We start from the raw sequence: 21,652 nt of genomic DNA on the forward strand, positions 1-21,652 counted from the left end.
AACAAATTTTGGAACCATATATATTGTAGTTACAGAAATAATTATATCAAGGAACTTTAGAATTCAGTCTTTAGTGAATATTTTTGGTGAGATACAGTCTATGGACAAAAAGAACTACAATGTATCTTAAATTTAGTTCAATAGTTTATTATAAATAATAATATTGGTATTGTTATTTTGAAGTTTTTGAATACTCTAAGATAAAGCTAATAAATATAATATTAGGAACCAAAATATTCAGTTTAGGGAAAAAAGAGGTTAGGCAAAAACCTATGCTACATTTGAATTAGAAATATCAAGTTGATCTCATGTTTTTTATAGTTTCATATTTTAAATTATTTAAAAACTATGATAATTTAGGAAACTAAAATATCTAGTCATTTTACAGAACCTATGTCCTATAATTGCATTGTTTCATATAATACTTTTTCACTTCAGTAATCATCACTGAGGGGATTCTGACTAAATATAATCAGTGCTATGAATTATATTCTAAAATCATGAACACTGAAAACAACACTTGCTATTCTATAGTGAAAGCGTGAACTGTTAAATTCTAAAACATGTATTTCTTAGTAATGTTTACTGGAAAGGACTAGATGCAATGATACTCCAGTAACAGTGAGCATCCCTGGCCCCCAGATACTGATTTCAACATACCCTTTCTCATAGAAAGTTACCAGTGTTTTTGGAGAATAGCTGACTCCATATCTGGAGTAGGGAAAGTGCAATATGAATCTGGAATAACTTGTTATGCCTGAAAATAAGAAAGCATTCCAACACTATGGCGTCATGTCCAAAAAGTACAGAAACAAATGTGAAGGGGACCCAAGGGCCAAATATAGGACAATCTGAGAATCAAAAACTAAATAATGATGGGCTGAAATACACTGCATATTTAAAAATCATGAGCTGACATGGAAAGAATACAGGGGACTTCCGGCTCTTGTGGTGACGGAGCAGCTAGTACCAAACTTAAAACACTAGCCACAAACACATTCCCCCTTCAGATTACTTTGACAGACATCCCACAGATTCTCAATCACACTGCATGTTATCTTCCTAGCCAAATTGCTCAACTGAGACCAAGTCCTCACTGGACCGCTCACGGTGCTGGACTTCTTATTCCAGTCCAAAATATGTCCAGTGCTATCTGTCCAGCAGCTCCTAGATCACCATATAGCATTATGAGCTCAGCTTTTTCACAGATTCCACAAATCGTGTCAACAGTGTTGCTAACACGTAAACACAGAGCACGGCAGCTGCTCTGTAGCTACTCCTGCACTCCTTACTCTTCCACAGTATACGCTGCAGGAGTTTACGGTCCTCAACAACGTCTTAATGCACAGCCGCAGATCAGCATGCAGCAGCCTGCTAATCATGCACACTGTCAGGAGCCTTTGCTGCTGTGTTGGCATCTGCCCCTCAGAAGTGATAAGCAAATTTGGGTGAACACTTGCTTCCTCTTATTCAAGCCACGCACCCTACCCTCGTCGGTTAAAATCACTGGCATATTGTTGGAGATGATTCAGAACTTCTTCACATGCTTGAATCTCCAGAGTTTTTGTCTGTTTTGAGGTTGATGAAGCTGTCCTGGTACTACAAACCCACGAAGCTAAACAGGCTGCCCAGGTAGCAGTAACAGTGCCCTGGGGTTCCAACTTTTTAAGATTAATCAGGGACCATGAAAAGAAACTTGTGCTTCACTGAAGAAAAATATCTAAACACCAAAAACTTATTTTGGAAAAAAATTGCTAAATATAAATTTAAAAAGGAAAGGAAATTGCAGCCTTTATATATTGAGCAAATACCAGGTCTAGCAAATGTAATGCTAGTCCTAGATTACTTGCTGATTTAAAAACACACTCAAAAGAAATTTAAAAAAGCAAAATATGAAAACTATTATTTTATAGATACTGGGAAAAACAATTTTCAGCAAAGTACAAAAAAGCATTCCTTTTAATTTGTACTTCTTTACTGTGGTAAAGACATTCTGTGCTCAGAATGTCACTTCTGTTTTAAATAACAGAATTAATAACTGAGGAAGAAAATGTAAGTTGGATTATAAAATTTTTGCTTTAATAAAAATTCATTAAATAGTGAAAAAAATTTAGTGAGTACACAAGGACACACTTGATACATTTATATGGAACAATATTTTTACTTTACTTATTTAAATACCTTGAATACTTGAATATTATACACATGGTTAACTGGTTGTAATTTTTAAATGACATTAATAAAGTTAATTTTTATAAAAAGCTTTTATAATAGAAAATTTCAAATTCAAATTAAGTATGGACAGCTGCAACACTAACTTAAAAAGGAGAATATTTGGTCTGGATGGACATATAAAACAATAAATTAAATACTTAGAGAAAAATCCATAAATCACAAAAAAGACAGTTTTCTCTATATTTTAATTTTTGTTTTAGTAAAAATATGCTCTCATGATTTAAATTTTAATCAAAACTTTGATGTAGTTTAAATATTTAGAATTTTAGTACTAGAATAAAAATAGTTGAAAATGAAGCATTGGGTCTCTGCTAAGTTGTAAAAGTATAGCAGAAAATGCTTCTAGAACAGTACTGTCTTATATTCTCCCAGAGTTATCTGGGTGTTTCAACTTTTGTTATATATTTTGTGAAAGGTCTCAGTCTTAATAGGAATAGATACATAGTTTTGGTTGCCTTTTAGTTGCCTCATTTTGCAAATTTATGTATAAATTTCATATTCTGTGCTGTTTTAATACTTTGCTTGTACAGAAAATGGAAGAGAGAAACCAAATTAATGTTTATTCCCTGCATTTGGCTTTTGCCAAATAAGTCTGAATAGTTTCTAAGAGGCCATTCACTAAAGCTGTCTGAGAAGCTTTTATGTTACCCCTCCAACTTTAAAAAGAGGAATCTTGAAATCAACTGACACTGCATTTTGCTTGTGATGGATTCTATATTGGCCTAGCAGATTTCATCAGCCAGAATTAAAAGTTGATTCTGTATTACTAAGGAAAAGAAAAATCCATATGGACAATAGTCTATTAATCTTTCATTCCTGCAGGCTGACTTTAATTCCTATAGTATTTTATACTAATTGAAAAATTATGGTTTTTTCCATTTGTGTTTTAAATTTATATCTGTAATTAAACACTACAGATAGTGTTTCATTTAAAAAGTACTAAACCAGACTGTCATTTGAAGAGTGTTGCAGAAGGAATACAAGTTTAACTTTGGTTCTTTTGCTTAACAAATTATTTATTCAGATCGTCAGTAAAATCAGAACGTAAAATCTTTCTTAGTTGACCCATATAAACTTGGTGTGTTTTATTCCTGTAATTGTTATTTCTTTTTCTGGTGATCTTTTTTTTGATGGACATTGGGTGGTTGTTACTCTCTGGCTATCGTGAATAGTGCTGCTGTGAGCACACATGTACAAGTGCTTGTGTGGACATATGTTTTCAGTTCTCTTGGTTATATACCTGGGAGTAGAACTGCTGGGCTATATTGTTTGATCCATGTTTAACATTTTGAGGACATGCCAAATTGTTTTTCAAAGTGGCTGTAAGTAGTTTACATTCCCATCTGGTGATATTTTTAACTGAATTGCTAAACTGATAGGGAGTTCTACTTCTCTTACTTAGAGACTTAGACGATCTTACCTTTCTGTCATTAGGTCCATTTAATTTACTGTTATGCTTAGTTTATAATACAACAGCAACTTCAGCCTGGTAGATTACTTTAAGCTTTCCTAGAATATTTACAGATTTACTTTGTTCTTGAGATATGAAAACAGTAAAAGGGCATTCTACTTCATATTATTTTTATTAACTTTGGAATAAAAAATCATACGAAAGTTCTGTAGTGAAATCACGTATTTACTAAATCCTTGGTCCTATGTGCAGTCTCCACATATTTGTATCTTTTAATTTTTCTCTTTTGTAAGATAATTCATTAAAGAAGTAGGCAGGTGATAGCAAATAAACTTTTTAATGAACTTCTAAATTTGTCAATTCCACTTTTATTTTGCTTGGATCATGGCATGTAAGTACTTTGGGCCCCAGTATGCCAATAATTAGAGCTCCATTTGGAGCTGTGAACAAGATGGCTAAAAATGCTACTGTCATCACATCCTTTGAATACGGTTCCAAGTGGGGTGCACTGATTCTTGCTGTTTCTAGAGCCAGAGGACCTAACACAGCCTGCATTCAGGGGGAAAAAGATGAGGCATAAAGAAAAATGTTAAGCAAAGTTAACATAATAAAGTAAATGTCTCTGTGAAATTAAACAAACAAAACCTCGTACTAGACTATTAGAAAAGAGATAAGACTTAAACTACTGAGGAATTTTCATGAATATCATTAATTCTATATTCTTCCTAGCAAACATGTCTGAAGGGAGAGTGAAATCAGCATGCACACATTTTGAGGATGATTTTTGTATTTTTGTCCTCAGCTTTTCCAGTTTAAGTATCTTTTTTTGATTGTTCACATTACTCTCAGTACCCCAGGAGTTCTAACTGAACTAGATACCTGCCTTTACCATGTACCACTAGGTTCTTGAGGCAACAAGACAACACAAAACACATGGCTTCTTATGCTTCTCTAGGATATTGTTGCTCACCTTCTCTTTGTTCTTCCTACTTAGGAGACTGTGTGATACAGTAAAACTGAGAAGAGGTTTGAGATCTACAGACTGGGTGCTGAGAGATGGTGAGGTGACTTGCCTAAGGTCATAGGCAAGGAACATGGTATTTCATGCAGGACGTTTGGCCCCATGGGCCTGCTTTTCCAATGACAGCACAGAGACTTGATGCATGGGGGCCCTCAACCTTCTCTTTTGGGATAACAATACAGAAAAGAATCACAGGAAATCAAGACATTATGCTGCTAGGTTAAAAAGTAACAATGCCTTTTAGTAGGAGGATATAATTGAATCAGAGGGCAAAATTTTCCTTTCTTTCATTTACTCATTCATTCATCATTCATCATTCATTCTTGCAGGCATGCAATATTTGTTTATTGTGTACCTCCTACTTGCAGGCACTGTGTTAAGAACTAGGAGAAAAAAATGGAAAAAAATAGATACTGTTCCTGTCCTTCCTATATAGTCAAGTGGGGAGATTCAGTCATTCATCAAATAGTCATACAAATTAAATGTATAATTAAAAATCCTCTGTGTGCACGCATTCATATGTGGTGGAGTGGGTGGCAGAGGTAGGAAAGGTATATTTTAAAAAGAATCAATGTATCGCTATTTAAACCAAAACATTTGTTTCTACACTATTCAGCAAAATATAAAACTTCCTATTTTCAGGTATTTTCTCTTATATTTTGGGAAAAGAGAAAATGTTTTCATAAGTTAGGAAGTATTGTCATTAAAAGTACACTTTTTGATTTCAGTAGAACTGAGATCTTAAAAGATTACATTAATTTTAATAGTAGTTATAATCAATCAGCATTTTAGAATTAAGGCTAATATAATAGTCCACATTTTGCAGTTGGAGTGACACTTTTCATTTAGAATTTAAAAAATCATCAACATTAAAATTTTTAGATGACTTAATATACTCTTACCTGGACTGTAGCTTTGGGTATCCATGATAAAGCAATAAACATTTTCTCCTTCAAATTAAAACCAGCAAAACACATCAATGTAAATGTAAAACAAATTCGAACCAATAATGCCAAACTGATGGTAGCAACACAAATGCCTACAACAGATAAGAACAAACATAAATAACAAAACATTTGGGGGAAAGTGATTCCTTATGCTTAGATATATGATTTGTAAAACTGTTGAACACATTTTAAAGGGATTGCCTCTTTCTGTTTTTGTGTTCTTATGTAAAAATAATAATCTTGAGAGGGCGGAGCCAAGATGGCAGCGTGAGTAGAGCAGCAGAAACCTCCACCCAAAACCATATATATTTTTGAAAATACAACAAATACAACTATTCCTAAAAGAGAGACCAGAAGACACAGGACAACAGCTAGACTATATCCACACCTGCAAGAACCCAGTGCCTTGCAAAGGGGGTAAGATACAAGCTGCGGCCCAGTGGGACCCGAGCGCCCATCCCCCCAGCTCCCTCGCAGGAGGAGAGGAGTCAGAGCGGGGAGGGAGAGGGAGCCCAGGACTGCTAAATAGCCAGCCCTAGCAATCCGCACCAGAGAACAGACACACAGTGCATGCATGGGGTGCTGGAAACTAGGGTAACAGGACAGTAAGACCTGTGAGTGGGTCCCTGAAGCTGGCGCCCCTGGAACAAATAAAAGCGAGTGCTTTTTAAAAGTCTTAAAGGGACAGAGACCCCACAGGTGGACAGAAGCGTCTTGGGACACTTAGCCCAGCAGCTAGGAATCCCAGGGAACTCTGGGCGCCCTAACCCCCTGGGTGGCAGCGCAGCTCGGAGGCCCCTCATGGCGATAAACAGCCACCCGCCTGTTTCCCCTCCAACACAGCTCCGCCATATTGGAGCAGCAGACTGAGGCCAGCCACACCCATAGCAACTGCGGATGGGTGGGCAAGACTCACAGGCCCCGTTTGCGTGCAGCTGCCTAGCTCAAGCCGCTACAGGTTGCAGTTCTCCCAGGAGAGGAAGGCCACAAACCAGCAAGAAGGGACGTTCTCACAGCTGACACACGTGCCAGCTCCACACAACTACCTCTATAGCCATGAAAAGGCAGAAGAATTTGATACAGACCAAAATTACAGAGTCAACCCCTGAGAAGGAGGTGGAACTAACCAATCTTCCTGAAAAAGAATCCAAAATAAAGGTCATAACCATGCTGACGGAGCTGCAGAGAAATATGCAAGAGTTAAGGGATGAATCTCTGGAGGGAGATTACAGAAATGAAACAATCTTTGGAAGGATTTATAAGCAGAATGGATAAGATGCAAGAAGCCAGTCACTGATGGAATAGAGAAAAGGAATGCATAGAAGCTGATGCACAGAGAGATAAAAGGACCTCCAGGAATGAAACAATATTAAGAGAACTGTGTGAACAATCCAAAAGGAACATATCCACATTATAGGAGTACTAGAAGAAGAACAGAGAAAAAGGGATAGAAAGTGTCTCTGAAGAAATAATTGCTGAAAACTTCCCCAAACTGGGGGAGGAAATAATCAATCAGACTATGGAAGTACACAGAACTCCCAACAGAAGGGACTCAAGGAGGACAAAACCAAGGCATATAATAATTAAAATGGCAAAGATCAAGGACATGGACAGAGTTTTACAGGCAGCTAGAGAGAGGAAAAAGGTCACCTACAAAGGAAAACCCATAAGGCTATCATCAGACTTCTCAACAGAAACCTTACAGGCCAGAAGAGAATGGCATGATATATTTAATGCAATGAAACAGAAGGGCCTTGAACCAAGAATACTGTATCCAGCACAATTATCATATAAATATGAAGGAGGGACTAAACAATTCCCAGACAAGCAAAAGTTGAGGAAATTTGCCTCCCACAAACCACCTCTACAGGATATTTTAGAGGGACTTCTCTAGATGGGAGCACTCCTAAGATTAAATAGATGTCACTAGAGAAAATAAAGTCACACCAAAGAAAGCAGACCAACCAAATACTAACGAAAGGCAAAAAATAAAATCAACTACCCACAAAAGCAGTTAAAGGAAACACAAAAGAGCACAGAATAAAACAACCAACATATAAAGAATGGAGGAGGAGGAAGAAGAAGGGAGAGAAATATAGAATCATCAAACTGTGTTTATAACAGCTCAGTAAGTGAGTTAAGTTAGACAGTAAGATAGTAAAGAAGCTAACCTTGAACCTTTGGTAACCACAAATTTAAAGCCTGCAATGGCAATAAGTACATATCTTTTAATAGTTACCCTAAATGTAAATGGACTGAATGCACCAATCAAAAGACACAGAGTAATAGAATGGATAAAAAAGCAAGATCCATCTATATGCTGCTTACAAGAAATGCACCAAAAACCCAAAGACATGCACAGACTAAAAGTCAAGGGATGGAAAAAGATATTTCATGAAAACAACAGGGAGAAAAAAGCAGGTGTTACAGTACTAGTATCAGACAAAATAGACTTCAAAACAAAGAAAGTAACAAGAGATAAAGAAGGACATCACATAATGATAAAGGGGTCAATCCAACAAGAAGATATAACCATTATAAATATATATACACCCAACACAGGAGCACAAGCATATGTGAAACAAATACTAACAGAATTAAAGGAGGAAATAGAATGCAATGTATTCATTTTAGGACACTTCAACATGTTACTCACTCCAAAGGATAGATCCACCAGACAGAAAATAAGTAAGGACACAGAGGCACTGAACAACACACTAGAACAGATGGACCTAATAGACATCTATAGAACTCTACATCCAAAAGCAACAGGATACACATTCTTCTCAAGTGCACATGGAACATTCTCCAGAATAGACTACATACTAGGCCACAAAAAAGCCTCAGTAAATTCCAAAAGAATGAAATTCTACCAACCAACTTTTCAGATCACAAAGGTATAAAACTAGAAATAAATTGTACAAAGAAAACAAAAAGGCTCACAAACACATGGAGGCTTAACAACATGCTCCTAAATAATCAATGGATCAACGACCAAATTAAAATAGAGATCAAGGAATATATGGAAACAAATAACAACAAAAACATAAAACCCCAACTTCTGTGAGACGCAGTAAAAGCAGTCTTAAGAGGAAAGTATGTAGCAATCCAGGCATACTTAAAGAAGGAAGAACAATCCCAAATGAATAGTCTAATGTTACAATTATCAAAATTGGAAAAAGAAGAACAAATAAGGCCTAAAGTCAGCAGAAGGAGGGAAATAATAAAGATCAGAGAAGAAATAAACTAAATTGAGAAGAATAATACAATAGAAAAAAAGTCAATGAAATCAAGAGCTGGTTCTTTGAGAAAATAAACAAAACAGATAAGCCTCTAGCCAGACTTTTTAAGAGAAAAAGAGAATCAACACACATCAACAGAATCAGAAACCAGAAAAGAAAAATCACGACGGACTCCACAGAAATACAAAGAATTATTAGAGAATACTATGAAAACCTATATGCTAACAAGCTGGGAAACATAGAAGAAATGGACAATTTCCTAGAAAAATACAACCTTCCAAGACTGACCAAGGAAGAAACACAAAATTTAAACAAACCAATTATGAGCAAAGAAATTGAAACAGTAATCAGAAAACTACCCAAGAACAAAACCCCCGGGCCAGATGGATTTACCTCGAAATTTTATCAGACATACAGAGAAGACATAATACCCATTCTCCTTTAAGTTTTCCAAGAAATAGAAGAGGAGGGAATACTCCCAAACTCATTCTATGAAGCCAACATCACCCTAATACCAAAACCAGGCAAAGACCCCCACCAAAAAAATTACAGACCAACATCTCTGATGAACAGAGGTGCAAAAATACTCAACAAAATATTAGCAAACTGAATTCAAAAATATAACAAAAGGATCATACACCATGATCAAGTGGGATTCATCTCAGGGATGCAAGGATGGTACAACATTCGAAAATCCATCAACATCATCCACCACATCAACAAAAAGAAGGACAAAAACCACATGATCATCTCCATAGATGCTGAAAAAGCATTCGATAAAATTCAACATCCAATCATGATAAAAACTCAGCAAAATGGGTATAGAGGGCAAGGACCTCAACATAATAAAGGCCATATATGATAAACCCACAGCTAACATCATACTGAACAGTGAGAAGCTGAAAGCTTTTCCTCTGAGATCGGGAAAAAGACAGGGATGCCCACTCTCTCCACTATTATTTACCATAGTACTGGAGGTCCTAACCATGACAATTATCCAAAACAAAGAAACACAAGGAATCCAGATTGGTAAAGAAGAAGTTCAACTGTCTCTATTTTCAGATGACATGATATTGTACATAAAAAACCCTAAAGACTCCACTCCAAAACTACTAGAACTGATGTAGGAAGACAGCAAAGTTGCAGGATACAAAATTAACACAGAGAAATCTGCGGCTATCCTGTACACTACCAATGAACTAACAGAAAGAGAAATCAGGAAAACAGTTCCATTCACAATTGCATCAAAAAGAATAAAATACCTAGGAATAAACCTAACCAAGGAAGTGAAAGACCTATACCATGAAAACTAAAAGACACTCTTAAGAGAAATTAAAGAGGTACTAACAAATGGAAACTCATCCCATGCTTCTGGCTAGGAAGAATTAATATTGTCAAAATGGCCATCCTGGCCAAAACAATATACAAATTCGATGCAATCCCTATCAAACTACCAACAGCATTCTTCAATGAACTGGAACAAATAGTTCAAAAATTCATATGGAAACACCAAAGACCCTGAATAGCCAAAGCAATCCTGAGAAGGAAGAATAATGTGGGGGGGGGATCTCACTCCCCAACTTCAAGCTCTACTACAAAGTCATAGTAATCAAAACAATTTGGTACTGGCACAAGAACAGAGCCACAGACCAATGGAACAGAATAGAGACTCCAGACATAAACACAAACATATATGGTCAATTAATATATGATAAAGGAGCCATGGACATACAATGGGGAAATGACAGTCTCTTCAACAGATCGTGCTGGCAAAACTGGACAGCTACATGTAAGAGAATGAAACTGGATCACTGCCTAACCCCATACACAAAAGTAAATTCAAAATGGATCAAAGACCTGAATGTAAGTCATGAAACCATAAAACTCTTAGAAAAAAATATAGGCAAAAATCTCTTAGACATAAAGATGAGTGACCTCTTCTTGAACATATCTCCCCGGTCAAGGGAAACAAACACAAAAATGAACAAATGGGACTATATCAAGCTGACAAGCTTCTGTACAGCAAAGGACACCATCAATAGAACAAAAAGGTACCCGACAGTATGGGAGAATATATTCGAAAATGACAGATCCGATAAAGGCTTGATATCCAAAATATATAAAGAGCTCACGCACCTCAACAAACAAAAAGTAAATAATCCAATTAAAAATGGGCCAAGGAGCTGAGCAGACAGTTCTCTGAAGAAGAAATTCAGATGACCAAAAGACACATGAAAAGATGCTCCATATCGCTAGTTATCAGAGAAATGCAAATTAAATCCACAATGAGATATCACCTTACATCAGTAAGGATAGCTACCATCTGAAAGACAAACAACAAGAAATGTTGGCGAGGTTGGGAGAAAGGGGAACCCTTCTACACTGCTGGTGGGAATGTAAATTAGTTCGACCATTGTGGAAAGCAGTGTGGAGGTCCCTCACAAAGCTCAAAATAGAAATACCATTTGACCCAGGAATTCCACTTCTAGGAATTTACCCTAAGAATGCAGCAGCCCAGTTTGAAGAAGACAGATGCACCCCTATGTTTATCGCAGCACTCTTTACAATAGACAAGAAATGGAAGCAACCTAAATGTCCATCAGTAGATGAATGGATAAAGAAGATGTGGTACATATACACAATGGAATATTATTCAGTCATAAGAAGAAAACAAATCCTACCATTTTCAACAACGTGGATGGAGCTAGAGGGTATTATGATCAGTGAAATAAGCCAAGTGGAGAAAGACAGATACTAAATGATTTCACTCATATGTGGAGTATAAGAACAAAGAAAAACTGAAGGAACAAAACAGCAGCAGAATCACAGAACCCAAGAATGGACTAACAGTTACCAAAGGGAAAGGGACTAGGGAGAATGGGAGGGGAGGGAGGGATAAGGGTGGGGAAGAAGAAAGAGGGTATTATGATTAGCATGTATAATATGGGGGGGGGATGTGGAGGGCTGTGCAACACCTAGAAGACAAGTAGTGATTCTACAGTATCATTAATCTACAATTGCATGAAGGACATTATGTTTACTAGGCTCCCACCTTCACCAAGTCCCCCGCACATCCCCGTTCACAGTCACTGTCCATCAACATAGTAAGATGCTGTAAAATCACTACTTATCTTCTCTGTGTTGCACAGCACTCCCCGTGCCCCCCCACACTATACATGCTAATCATAATGCCCCCTTTCTTTTTTTTCCCACCCTTATCCCTCCCTTCTCACCTGTTCTCCCCATTCCCTTTCCCTTTGGTAACTGTTAGTCCATTCTTGGGTTCTGTGCTTCTACTGCTGTTTCGTTTCTTCAGTTTTCTTTTGTTCTTATACTCCACATATGAGTGAAATCATTTGGTACTTGTCTTTCTCCACCTGGCTTATTTCACTGAGCATAATACCCTCTAGCTCCATCCATGTTGTTGCGAATGGTAGGATTTGTTTTTTTCTTATGGCTGAGTAATATTCCATTGTGTACATGTACCACATCTTTATCCATTCATCTACTGATGGACATTTAGGTTGCTTCCATATCTTGGCTATTGTAAATAGTGCAGCAATAAACATAGGGGTGCATCTGTCTTTTTCAAACTGGAGTGCTGTAATCTTGGGGTAAATTCCTAGAAGTGGAATTCCTGGGTCAAATGGTATTTCTATTTTGAGCATTTTGAGGAACCTCCATACTGCTTTCCACAATGGTTGAACTAATTTACATTCCCAGCAGCAGTGTAGGAGGGTTCCCCTTTCTCTACAACCTCGCCAACATTTGTTGTTGTTCGTCTTTTGGATGGTGGCGATCCTTACTAGTGTGAGGTGATATCTCATTGTGGTTTTAATTTGCATTTCTCTGATGACAAGCGATGTGGAGCATCTTTTCATGTGTCTGTTGGCCATCTGAATTTCTTCCTTAGAGAACGGTCTATTCAGCTCCTCTGCCCATTTTTTAATTGGGTTATTTGTTTTTTGTTTGTTGAGGTGTGTGAGCTCTTTATATATTTTGGATGTCAACCCTTTATCGAATCTGTCATTTTTGAATATATTCTCCCATACTGTAGGGTACCTTTTTGTTCTATTGATGGTGTCCTTTGCTGTACAGAAGCTTGTCAGCTTGATATAGTCCCATTTGTTCATTTTTGTGTTTGTTTCCCTTGACCGGGGAGATATGTTCAAGAAGAGTCACTCATCTTTATGTCTAAGAGATTTTTGCCTATATTTTTTTCTAAGAGTTTTATGGTTTCACGACTTACATTCAAGTCTTTGATCCATTTTGAATTTACTTTTGTGTATGGGGTTAGGCAGTGATCCAGTTTCATTCTCTTACATGTAGCTGTCAAGTTTTGCCAGCACCATCTGTTGAAGAGACTGTCATTTCCCCATTGTATGTCTATGGCCCCTTTATCGAATATTAGTTGACCATATATGTTTGGGTTAATGTTTGGAGTCTTTATTCTGTTCCATTGGTCTGTGGCTCTGTTCTTGTGCCAGTACCAAATTGTTTTGATTACTATGGCTTTGTAGTAGAGCTTGAAGTTGGGGAGTGAGATCCCCCCCACTTTATTATTCCTTCTCAGGATTGCTTTAGCTATTCGGGGTCTTTGGTGTTTCCATATGAATTTTTGAACTATTTGTTCCAGTTCATTGAAGAATGCTGTTGGTAGTTTGATAGGGATTGCATCGAAACTGTATATTGCTTTGGGCAGGATGGCCATTTTGGTGATATTAATTCTTCCTAGCCAGGAGCATGGGATGAGTTTCCATTTGTTAGTGACCTCTTTAATTTCTCTTAAGAGTGTCTTATAGTTTTCAGGGTATAGGTCTTTCACTTCCTTGGTTAGGTTTATTCCTAGGTATTATATTCTTTTTGATGCTATTGTGAATGGAATTGTCTTCCTGATTTCTCTTTCTATTAATTTATTGTTAGTGTATAGGAAAGCTACAGATTTCTGTGTGTTAATTTTGTATCCTGCAACTTTGCTGAATTCCGATATTAGCTCTAGTACTTTTGGAGTGGAGTCTTTAGGGCTTTTTATGTACAATATCATGTCATCTGCTAATAGTGACATTTTAACTTCCTTACCAATCTGGATTCCTTGAATTTCTTTCTATTGTCTAATTGCCATGGCTAGGACCTCCAGTACTATGGTAAATAATAGTGGAGAGAGTGGGCATCCCTGTCTAGTTCCCGATCTCAGAGGAAAAGCTTTCAGCTTCTCACTGTTCAGTATGATGTTGGCTGTGGGTTTATCATATATGGCCTTTATTATGTTGAGGTACTTGCCCTCTATACCCATTTTGTTGAGAGTTTTTATCATGAATGGATGTTGAATTTTATCGAATGCTTTTTCAGCATCTATGGAGATGATCATGTGGTTTTTGTCCTTCTTTTTGTTGATGTGGTGGATGATGTTGATGTATTTTCGAATGTTGTACTATCCTTGCATCCCTGGGATGAATCCCACTTGGTCATGGTGTATGATCCTTTTGATGTATTTTTGAATTCAGTTTGCTAATATTTTGTTGAGTATTTTTCATCTATGTTCACCATGGATATTGGTCTTTAGTTTTCTTTCTTGGTGGGGTCTTTGTATTTGGTGGGGTTTTGGTATTAGGGTGATGTTGGCTTCATAGAATGAGTTTGGGAGTATTCCCTCCTCTTCTATTTTTTGGAAAACTTTAAGGAGAATGGGTATTATGTTTTCTCTGTATGTCTGATAAATTTCTGAGGTAAATCCATCTAGCCCGGGGGTTTTGTTCTTCGGTAGTTTTTTTATTACCGCTTCAATTTCTTTGTTGGTAATTGGTCTGTTTAGATTTTGTGTTTCTTCCTGGGTCAGTCTTGGAAGGTTGTATTTTTCTAGGAAGTTGTCCATTTCTCCTAGGTTTCCCAGCTTGTTAGCATATAGGTTTTCATAGTATTCTCTAATAATTCTTTGTATTTCTGTGGGATCCGTCGTAATTTTTCCTTTCTGGTTTCTGATTCTGTTGATTTGTGTTGATTCTCTTTTCCTCTTAATAAGTCTGGCTAGAGGCTTATCTATTTCGTTTATTTTCTCGAAGAACCAGCTCTTGGTTTCATTGATTTTTGCTATTGTTTTATTCTTCTCAATTTTATTTATTTCTTCTCTGATCTTTATTACGTCCCTCCTTCTGCTGGCTTTAGGCCTCATTTGTTCTTCTTTTTCCAATTTTGATGATTCTAACATTAGACTATTCATTTGGGATTATTCTTCCTTGTTTAAATATGCCTGGATTGCTATATACTTTCCTCTTAAAGACTGCTTTTGGTGTATCCCACAGTATTTGGGGGTTTGTGTTGTTGTTGTCGTTTGTTTCCATATATTGCTGGATCTCCATTTTGATTTGGTCATTGATCCATTGATTATTTAGGAGCGTGTTGTTAAGCCTCCATGTGTTTGTGAGTCTTTTTGCTTTCTTTGTACAATTTATTTCTAGTTTTATGCCTTTGTGGTCTGAAAAGTTGGTTGGTAGAATTTCAGTCTTTTGGAATTTACTGAGGCTCTTTTTGTGGCCTCATATGTGGTCTATTCTGGAGAATGTTCCATGTGCACTTGAGAAGAATGTGTATCCTGTTGCTTTTGGATGTAGAGTTCTGTAGATGTCTATTAGGTCCATCTGTTCTAGTGTGTTGTTCAGTGCCTCTGTGTCCTTACTTATTTTCTGTCTGGTGGATCTGTCCTTTGGAGTGAGTGATGTGTTGAAGTCTCCCAGAATGAATGCATTGCATTCTATTTCCTCCTTTAATTCTGTTAGTATTTGTTTCACATATGCTGGTGCTTCTGTGTTGGGTGCATATATATTTATAATGGTTATATCCTCTTGTTGGACTGAGCCCTTTATCATTATGTAATGTCCTTCTTTATGTTTTGTTACTTTCTTTATTTTGAAGTCTATTTTGTCTGATACTAGTATTGCAACACCTGCTTTTTTCTCTCTGTTGTTTGCATGAAATATCTTTTTCCATCCCTTGACTTTAAGTCTGTGCATGTCTTTGGGTTTGAGGTGAGTCTCTTGTAAGCAGCATATGGATGGGTCTTGCTTTTTTATCCATTCTATTACTCTGTGTCTTTTGATTGGTGCATTCAGTCCATTTACATTTAGGGTGATTATTGAAAGATATATACTTATTGTCATTGCAGGCTTTAAATTTGTGGTTACCAAAGGTTCAAGGTTAGCTTCTTTACTATCTTACTGTCTAACTTAACTCACTTATTGAGCTATTATGAACACGGTCTGATGATTCTTTATTTCTCTCCCTTCTTATTCCTTCTCCTCCCGTCTTCATATGTTGGGTGTTTTGTTCTCTGTTCTTTTTAGGAGTGCTCCCATCTAGAGCAGTCCCTGTAAGATGCCCTGTAGAGGTGGTTTGTAGGAGGCAAATTCCCTCAACTTTTGCTTGTCTGGGAATTGTTTAATCCCTCCTTCATATTGAAATTATAATCGTGCTGGATACAGTATTCTTGGTTCAAGGCCCTTCTGTTTCATTGCATTAAGTATATCATGCCATTCTCTTCTGGCCTGTAGGGTTTCTTTTGAGAAGTCTTATGATAGCCTGATGGGTTTTTCTTTGTAGGTGACCTTTTTTTTCTCTCTGGCTGCATTTAATACTTTGTCCTTGTCTTTGATCTTTGCCATTTTAATTATTATGTGTCTTGGTGTTGCCCTCCTTGGATCCCTTGTCATGGGAGTTTTGTGTACCTCTGTGGTCTGAGAGGCCATTTCCTCCCCTAGGTTGGGGAAGTTTTCAGCAATTATTTCTTCAAAGACACTTTCTATCCCTTTTTCTCTCTCTTCTTCTTCTGGTACCCCTATAATGCGGATATTGTTCCGTTTTGATTGGTCACACAATTCTCTTAAAATTCTTTCATTCCTGGAGATCCTTTTATCTCTCTCTGCATCAGCTTCTCTGTGTTCCTGTTCTCTGTTTTCTAGTCCGTTAATGGTCTCTTGCATCTCGTCCATTCTGTTTTGAAGTCCTTCCAGAGCTTGTTTTATTTCTGTATTCTCCCTCCTTACTTCTTGCATATTTCTCTGCAAGTCCATCAGCATGGTTATGACTTTTGTTTTGAATTCTTTTTCAGGAAGACTGGTTAAATCTATCTCCACAGGTTCCATCTCAGGGGAAGATGTTGAAGATGTTGAAGCTGTCTGGGTTAGTCTTGTCTGGATCAAATTTTTTTGCATTTTCATGTTGATAGGTGCAGTGGAGTGGTATTGACACGTCTGTCAGCTGGGAGAGTCAAGCCTCTTTCCACTTGGCTCCTGTCCTTCCTTTACTGGGACAACTGGGACCCCTCGTGGCTTCTGTTGGGCAATTGCGTGTAGACTGGGTCTTTGTATCTTGCCCGGCCGGTATGGAGGAAGCTCCCTTGCTGAGTGCGTGGCCAGCCTCAGGCTGCTGTTCTGCTATGGCGTGGCCCCAGAGGGGTAATGGATGGGGGGGCTGTTTGGCTGTTTACCTCAGTGAGGGGTCTCAGAGCTATTGCCCAGGGGGTTAGTGTGCCTGGAGTTCCCTGGAATTTCCAGCTGCTGGACTGTGACCCGGGATGCTTCCATCCAGCAATGGGGTCCCTGTCCCTTTCAGACTTTCAAAAAGCACTTGCTTTTCTTTGTCACAGGGGTGCCAGCTTCGGGACCTGCTCACAGGTCTTACTGTCCTGTTTCCCTAGTTTCCAGCACCCCATGCATGCACTGTGTCTGCACTCTGGTGTGGATGGCTAGTGCTGGGTGTTTAGCAGTCCTGGGCTCCCTCTCCCTCCTCTCTCCGACTCCTCTCCTCCCGTCGGGAGCTGGGGTGAGGGGCCTCGGGTCCCGCCAGGCTGGGGCTTGTATCTTACCCCTTTCACCAGGCTCTGGGTTCTTGCAGGTGTGGATGTAGTCTGGCTGTTGTCCTTTGTCTTCTGGTCTCTCTTTTAGGATTAGTTGTATTTGTTGTATTTTCAAAAATATATATGTTTTTGGGAGGAGATTCCCACTGTCCTACTCATGCCGCCATCTTGGCTCCGCCGATTCTACAGCATCTTACTATGCTGATGGACAGTGACTGTAATGGGGTTTGTGGGGGGACTTGTTGAAGGCGGGACCCTAGTAAACATAATGTTCTTTATGTAATTGTAGATTAATGATAACAACAACAAAAACCTATTACAAAACAATAATAATAATAATCATGAAAAATACAAATATGATTGAGGCTTCTATGTAAAGTGCAAGGGATTATCTGATGGTGGAGGTACCATGAAATATAGTTTACATTTATTTAATTCTGAACTAATAGCCTGTGAACTTCTCCTATAAATGAAAGTATTCAAAGATGCTGGTGGTATCTAATATTTCCCTCAGAAAAAAATTCCAGTCTCCTTTTCTTGAGATCACACAGGGAAGATAGTCAGGGCTTTCCTTGGTAACAAGGAATACATAGGATATAGGAAGACCAAGGCGTATACAGCAAAAATGAGCTTCTGAAGAAGGTCCTTGCAGTATTCAAAGACATATTATAAATAAAAATTATTCAGAGTTTTTGTCACTTGTTCAACTCTTGTATTTATTGTGCCTCTCACCATTCTTACCAATAACATTTGATTTAAGAGATGCAACAGATACTTCCGATCCAACCAAACCAAAAAGAAGGGGTTGAAAAATATCCCATACAGCTTTAATAATGACTTGGACTCTGATCTGTAGGAAAGAGGAATACATTTTAAATTACTGTGGCACATAAATAAATAGCATTTCTGAATTTTAAAGTGTCTCAACATTTAATAGTGTTAAGATATTTTATTTGTATAAGAAATGCTAAAACAATAAAAATTTATTGAGTAGGTTAATTCTTTTATTCAAATACTTAGGTAGAATTTGATTAAAAGAAATCTACAAAGCTATAATATAAAAATATTATTTGGTAATTTTGTCATGAAGCAAGTTAAGGTCTTTGGAATTGCAGACATGTTCTGATGGTTCAGTAAGAGTTCTAGCTTTTGTTTGTAAGGGAACTGAACAGAGGTAGAACTACATCATGCCCAATGAGAAGGTATTCAAGATCATGCAGACTTTTCAGCTCTCAAAAGGAAGTTGAGAAGATTTCCCTGGAACTCAGCCTCATAAAAGTGAATCCTGACATGTCTTAAGCTATTAGGGAAAAAAAAATTGTGGTCATCTGTTAGGTCTGTTTCCAATGGACCCACATTAAAAACTTGAAAGTTGTTTTTTCCTTAAAACCAAACCAAAAACAACTAATAGTTTCTTAATTGGTTTCTTGCCTGGTTTCCCTTTCTGGCAGCAGATCTTTCCCAGGGCTACTTCCCCAGTTACATGGTTATAGCAAAGTCCCCTATGGACAAAACAGTACTCTGCCTCTTCTCCAGGAATTTGGATGAAGAAGATTTTATTCTCAGTCTGGGCTTATCTTTTTTTACAGAAGATAGCTATAACTTGGATATCCTTTGCTTGGGGCATAAGCTATTTTCATAATTATTCCCTTTATGACTGGGTTTTCTGATTGCCATTTATAAAAGCAAAGTTTAAAAGTGGAAAAAACAAATAAAGCATAATATTATTCTTTCTTTTTTATAGCACATTATAATATTTGTTACTCTTAATCTTTAAAATTTATTCTTACTGCTTGATTTCCTTTACCATATTTAAAAAGCTAGTAGTTTTCATTTTATTTATCCAACTGTAATTTATTGTTACCTATTTAATTGCTTTTATAATTATAATTTTTACTGGTACAAAAATAAACTATCCAATTCATATACATATATCTATATCTATAGATATGTATATGTATAAATCTGTCTGTGACTACATCTATATAAACATACACATATGTATATTATATCCTTATCTTACAGAATTCACAAAAATAAATTCCAGATGGATTAACGAACCAAAAGCAAAAACAAAACAAATAAAAACTACCAAAGTATTAGATGATAATATAGGAGATACTTCAATGTTTGTAATAATATAATCTTGAGTGAAGAAATCCTTCTTAAACAAGCTACAGAATCCAAAACAAAAAGGAAAAACTGACAAATTTGATTACAGGAAATTTTACTTCAGTACAAGACACATCATAAAGTTTAACATAAAGCAAAAATTATAAGCAATATATATACAGCAATAGTAACAAATAGAGAAACTCTATAAATTAGGAACAAAAAGGCAAATAAACCAATTTAAAAATGGACAAAGAATATGAATAGGTAGGTGAAAAAGAATATATGAAAATAAACGTACTCCACCACTAATCAGAGAAATGTAAATAAAGAATAACAATGTTATATAGTTTCTTACCTATCAGATTGTATAACAAAACAAAACAAAACAAACCCAAACTAATGATAATATCCAGGATTGTTGATGGGTTGGTGTATTAGGGACTCTCCTACACTGCTGGTAGTAAGAGTAGAGTAAGTTAAAATCTTTTGAGAGGATAATTGGGCAATATCCAACAAAATAGAAATGTACCACTTCTAAAATCAGCAATCAGATTTCTAGGAATCTATTTCTAAAGAAGTAGTTGTACATTTGCAAAAAGACACATGAACAGGACCGTTCATGGCAGGACTGTTTGTAATAACAAAAAAGTGGAAATGATCTCAATGTTTGCAAATAGAGGACACATTAGAGGAAATTATTAATCCTAAGAAGGGGGATTTGATAATTGGGAGTGATAGGGGGAAAAGAAGTCTTTTACATTTTATTCTATATATGGACCTTCTGTTTTAATCTTTTATGAATATGTTTTCATGTATTAATTAAATAACTAAAATTTTAATGAATAAAATAAATCAATAAAAGTTACATAACCATATTGTATAAAACTTGGGAAAAAGATTCATACACTTCCTAGAAGACACAAACTTTTGGAAGACCTTCCAACTAGAATGAAGAGATTTCCTAAATGTTCATTATAGATGTAAAAAAAGCAGTTATTTATCTTTTTAAAGAAGTTATTTTATCAGTATTCAATATATTCACCTTTTCTTTGGACCAATTCATTCCTGCAACAAAAGACAACACTAGTATGCATAATTCTCCAGCTCCATGTAAACCGATCTGATGGCTGCCTAAGACGGCAGAGACACCCATACTCACAACAAGGAATGCTCTCTTTAATGGAAGTCTTGTCTAAAATTAGATAGATATTTAGAAATTAATATACATTTAATATATAGTACAATATTTGCATCACCTATTGTTTGTTATTGACCCTTTGATACCATGTCTCTAGATGTTATATTAAATAATGTCTAAAACTTTGCTCTCTGCCTCACCAAATATTTTAGCAGTCTTGGTACCAAATGACAAAATGTGCAATTATTCAGTTTTATATTTTGTCACATCTCTGACACTAATGTCAATTAAATGGTATAACAATTTAAGTGTAAGTGAATGAGAGAGGAAAGAGACCTATATAACCCATAGTTTCATTTAACATATCCATTTTTAAAAGCAAATTTATGAATATCTCTTCAGCTAATACAATTGTTACAGGGAAATTACAGAAATACAAGAGTACTGATGCATCATTTAGGGCTAGAAAGGACTGAGTTTAATAGTGTTGCCTTAGTCAAAGGGAATGGGAGTGAATTTAAGCTAAAAATACCCAGTTACAGTAGGAATCAGTGCCCCTTAAAATGTTCAAGGGAAACGTTTAAGGGTAAAAAAGACCAGGAACAATTGTTAGTAGTCCACAGGGAATTCAGTGAATAAAGGGGTGAGGTGGAAAGGAAAGGATACTTTTATGATATTCCTAATTTGCCTAATCA

At 36.6% G+C, this 21,652-nt stretch overlaps 1 protein-coding gene and 1 pseudogene across 1 annotated transcript in view; one reads left to right on the forward strand and one right to left on the reverse strand.

The window, feature by feature from the left end:
- The first annotated feature begins 458 nt into the window (after positions 1-458).
- On the forward strand, positions 459-1,915 carry LOC118909069 (polyadenylate-binding protein 1-like; annotated as a pseudogene).
- Positions 1,916-2,512: 597 nt separating this feature from the next.
- Positions 2,513-21,652, reverse strand: part of SLC9B1 (solute carrier family 9 member B1) — a gene marked incomplete at its 5' end in the record, with an annotated part of 67,533 nt that continues 48,393 nt past the window's right edge. The window contains 4 exons of the mRNA XM_036879174.2: positions 2,513-4,195; positions 5,570-5,706; positions 18,446-18,554; positions 20,862-21,011. Of these exons, the coding sequence (XP_036735069.2) occupies positions 3,983-4,195; positions 5,570-5,706; positions 18,446-18,554; positions 20,862-21,011 (609 nt within the window). The remainder of the gene's footprint in view (positions 4,196-5,569; positions 5,707-18,445; positions 18,555-20,861; positions 21,012-21,652) is intronic.

The sequence above is a fragment of the Manis pentadactyla genome, chromosome 5 (assembly GCF_030020395.1).
Source record: "Manis pentadactyla isolate mManPen7 chromosome 5, mManPen7.hap1, whole genome shotgun sequence".
NCBI classification, from domain to species: Eukaryota; Metazoa; Chordata; class Mammalia; order Pholidota; family Manidae; genus Manis; species Manis pentadactyla.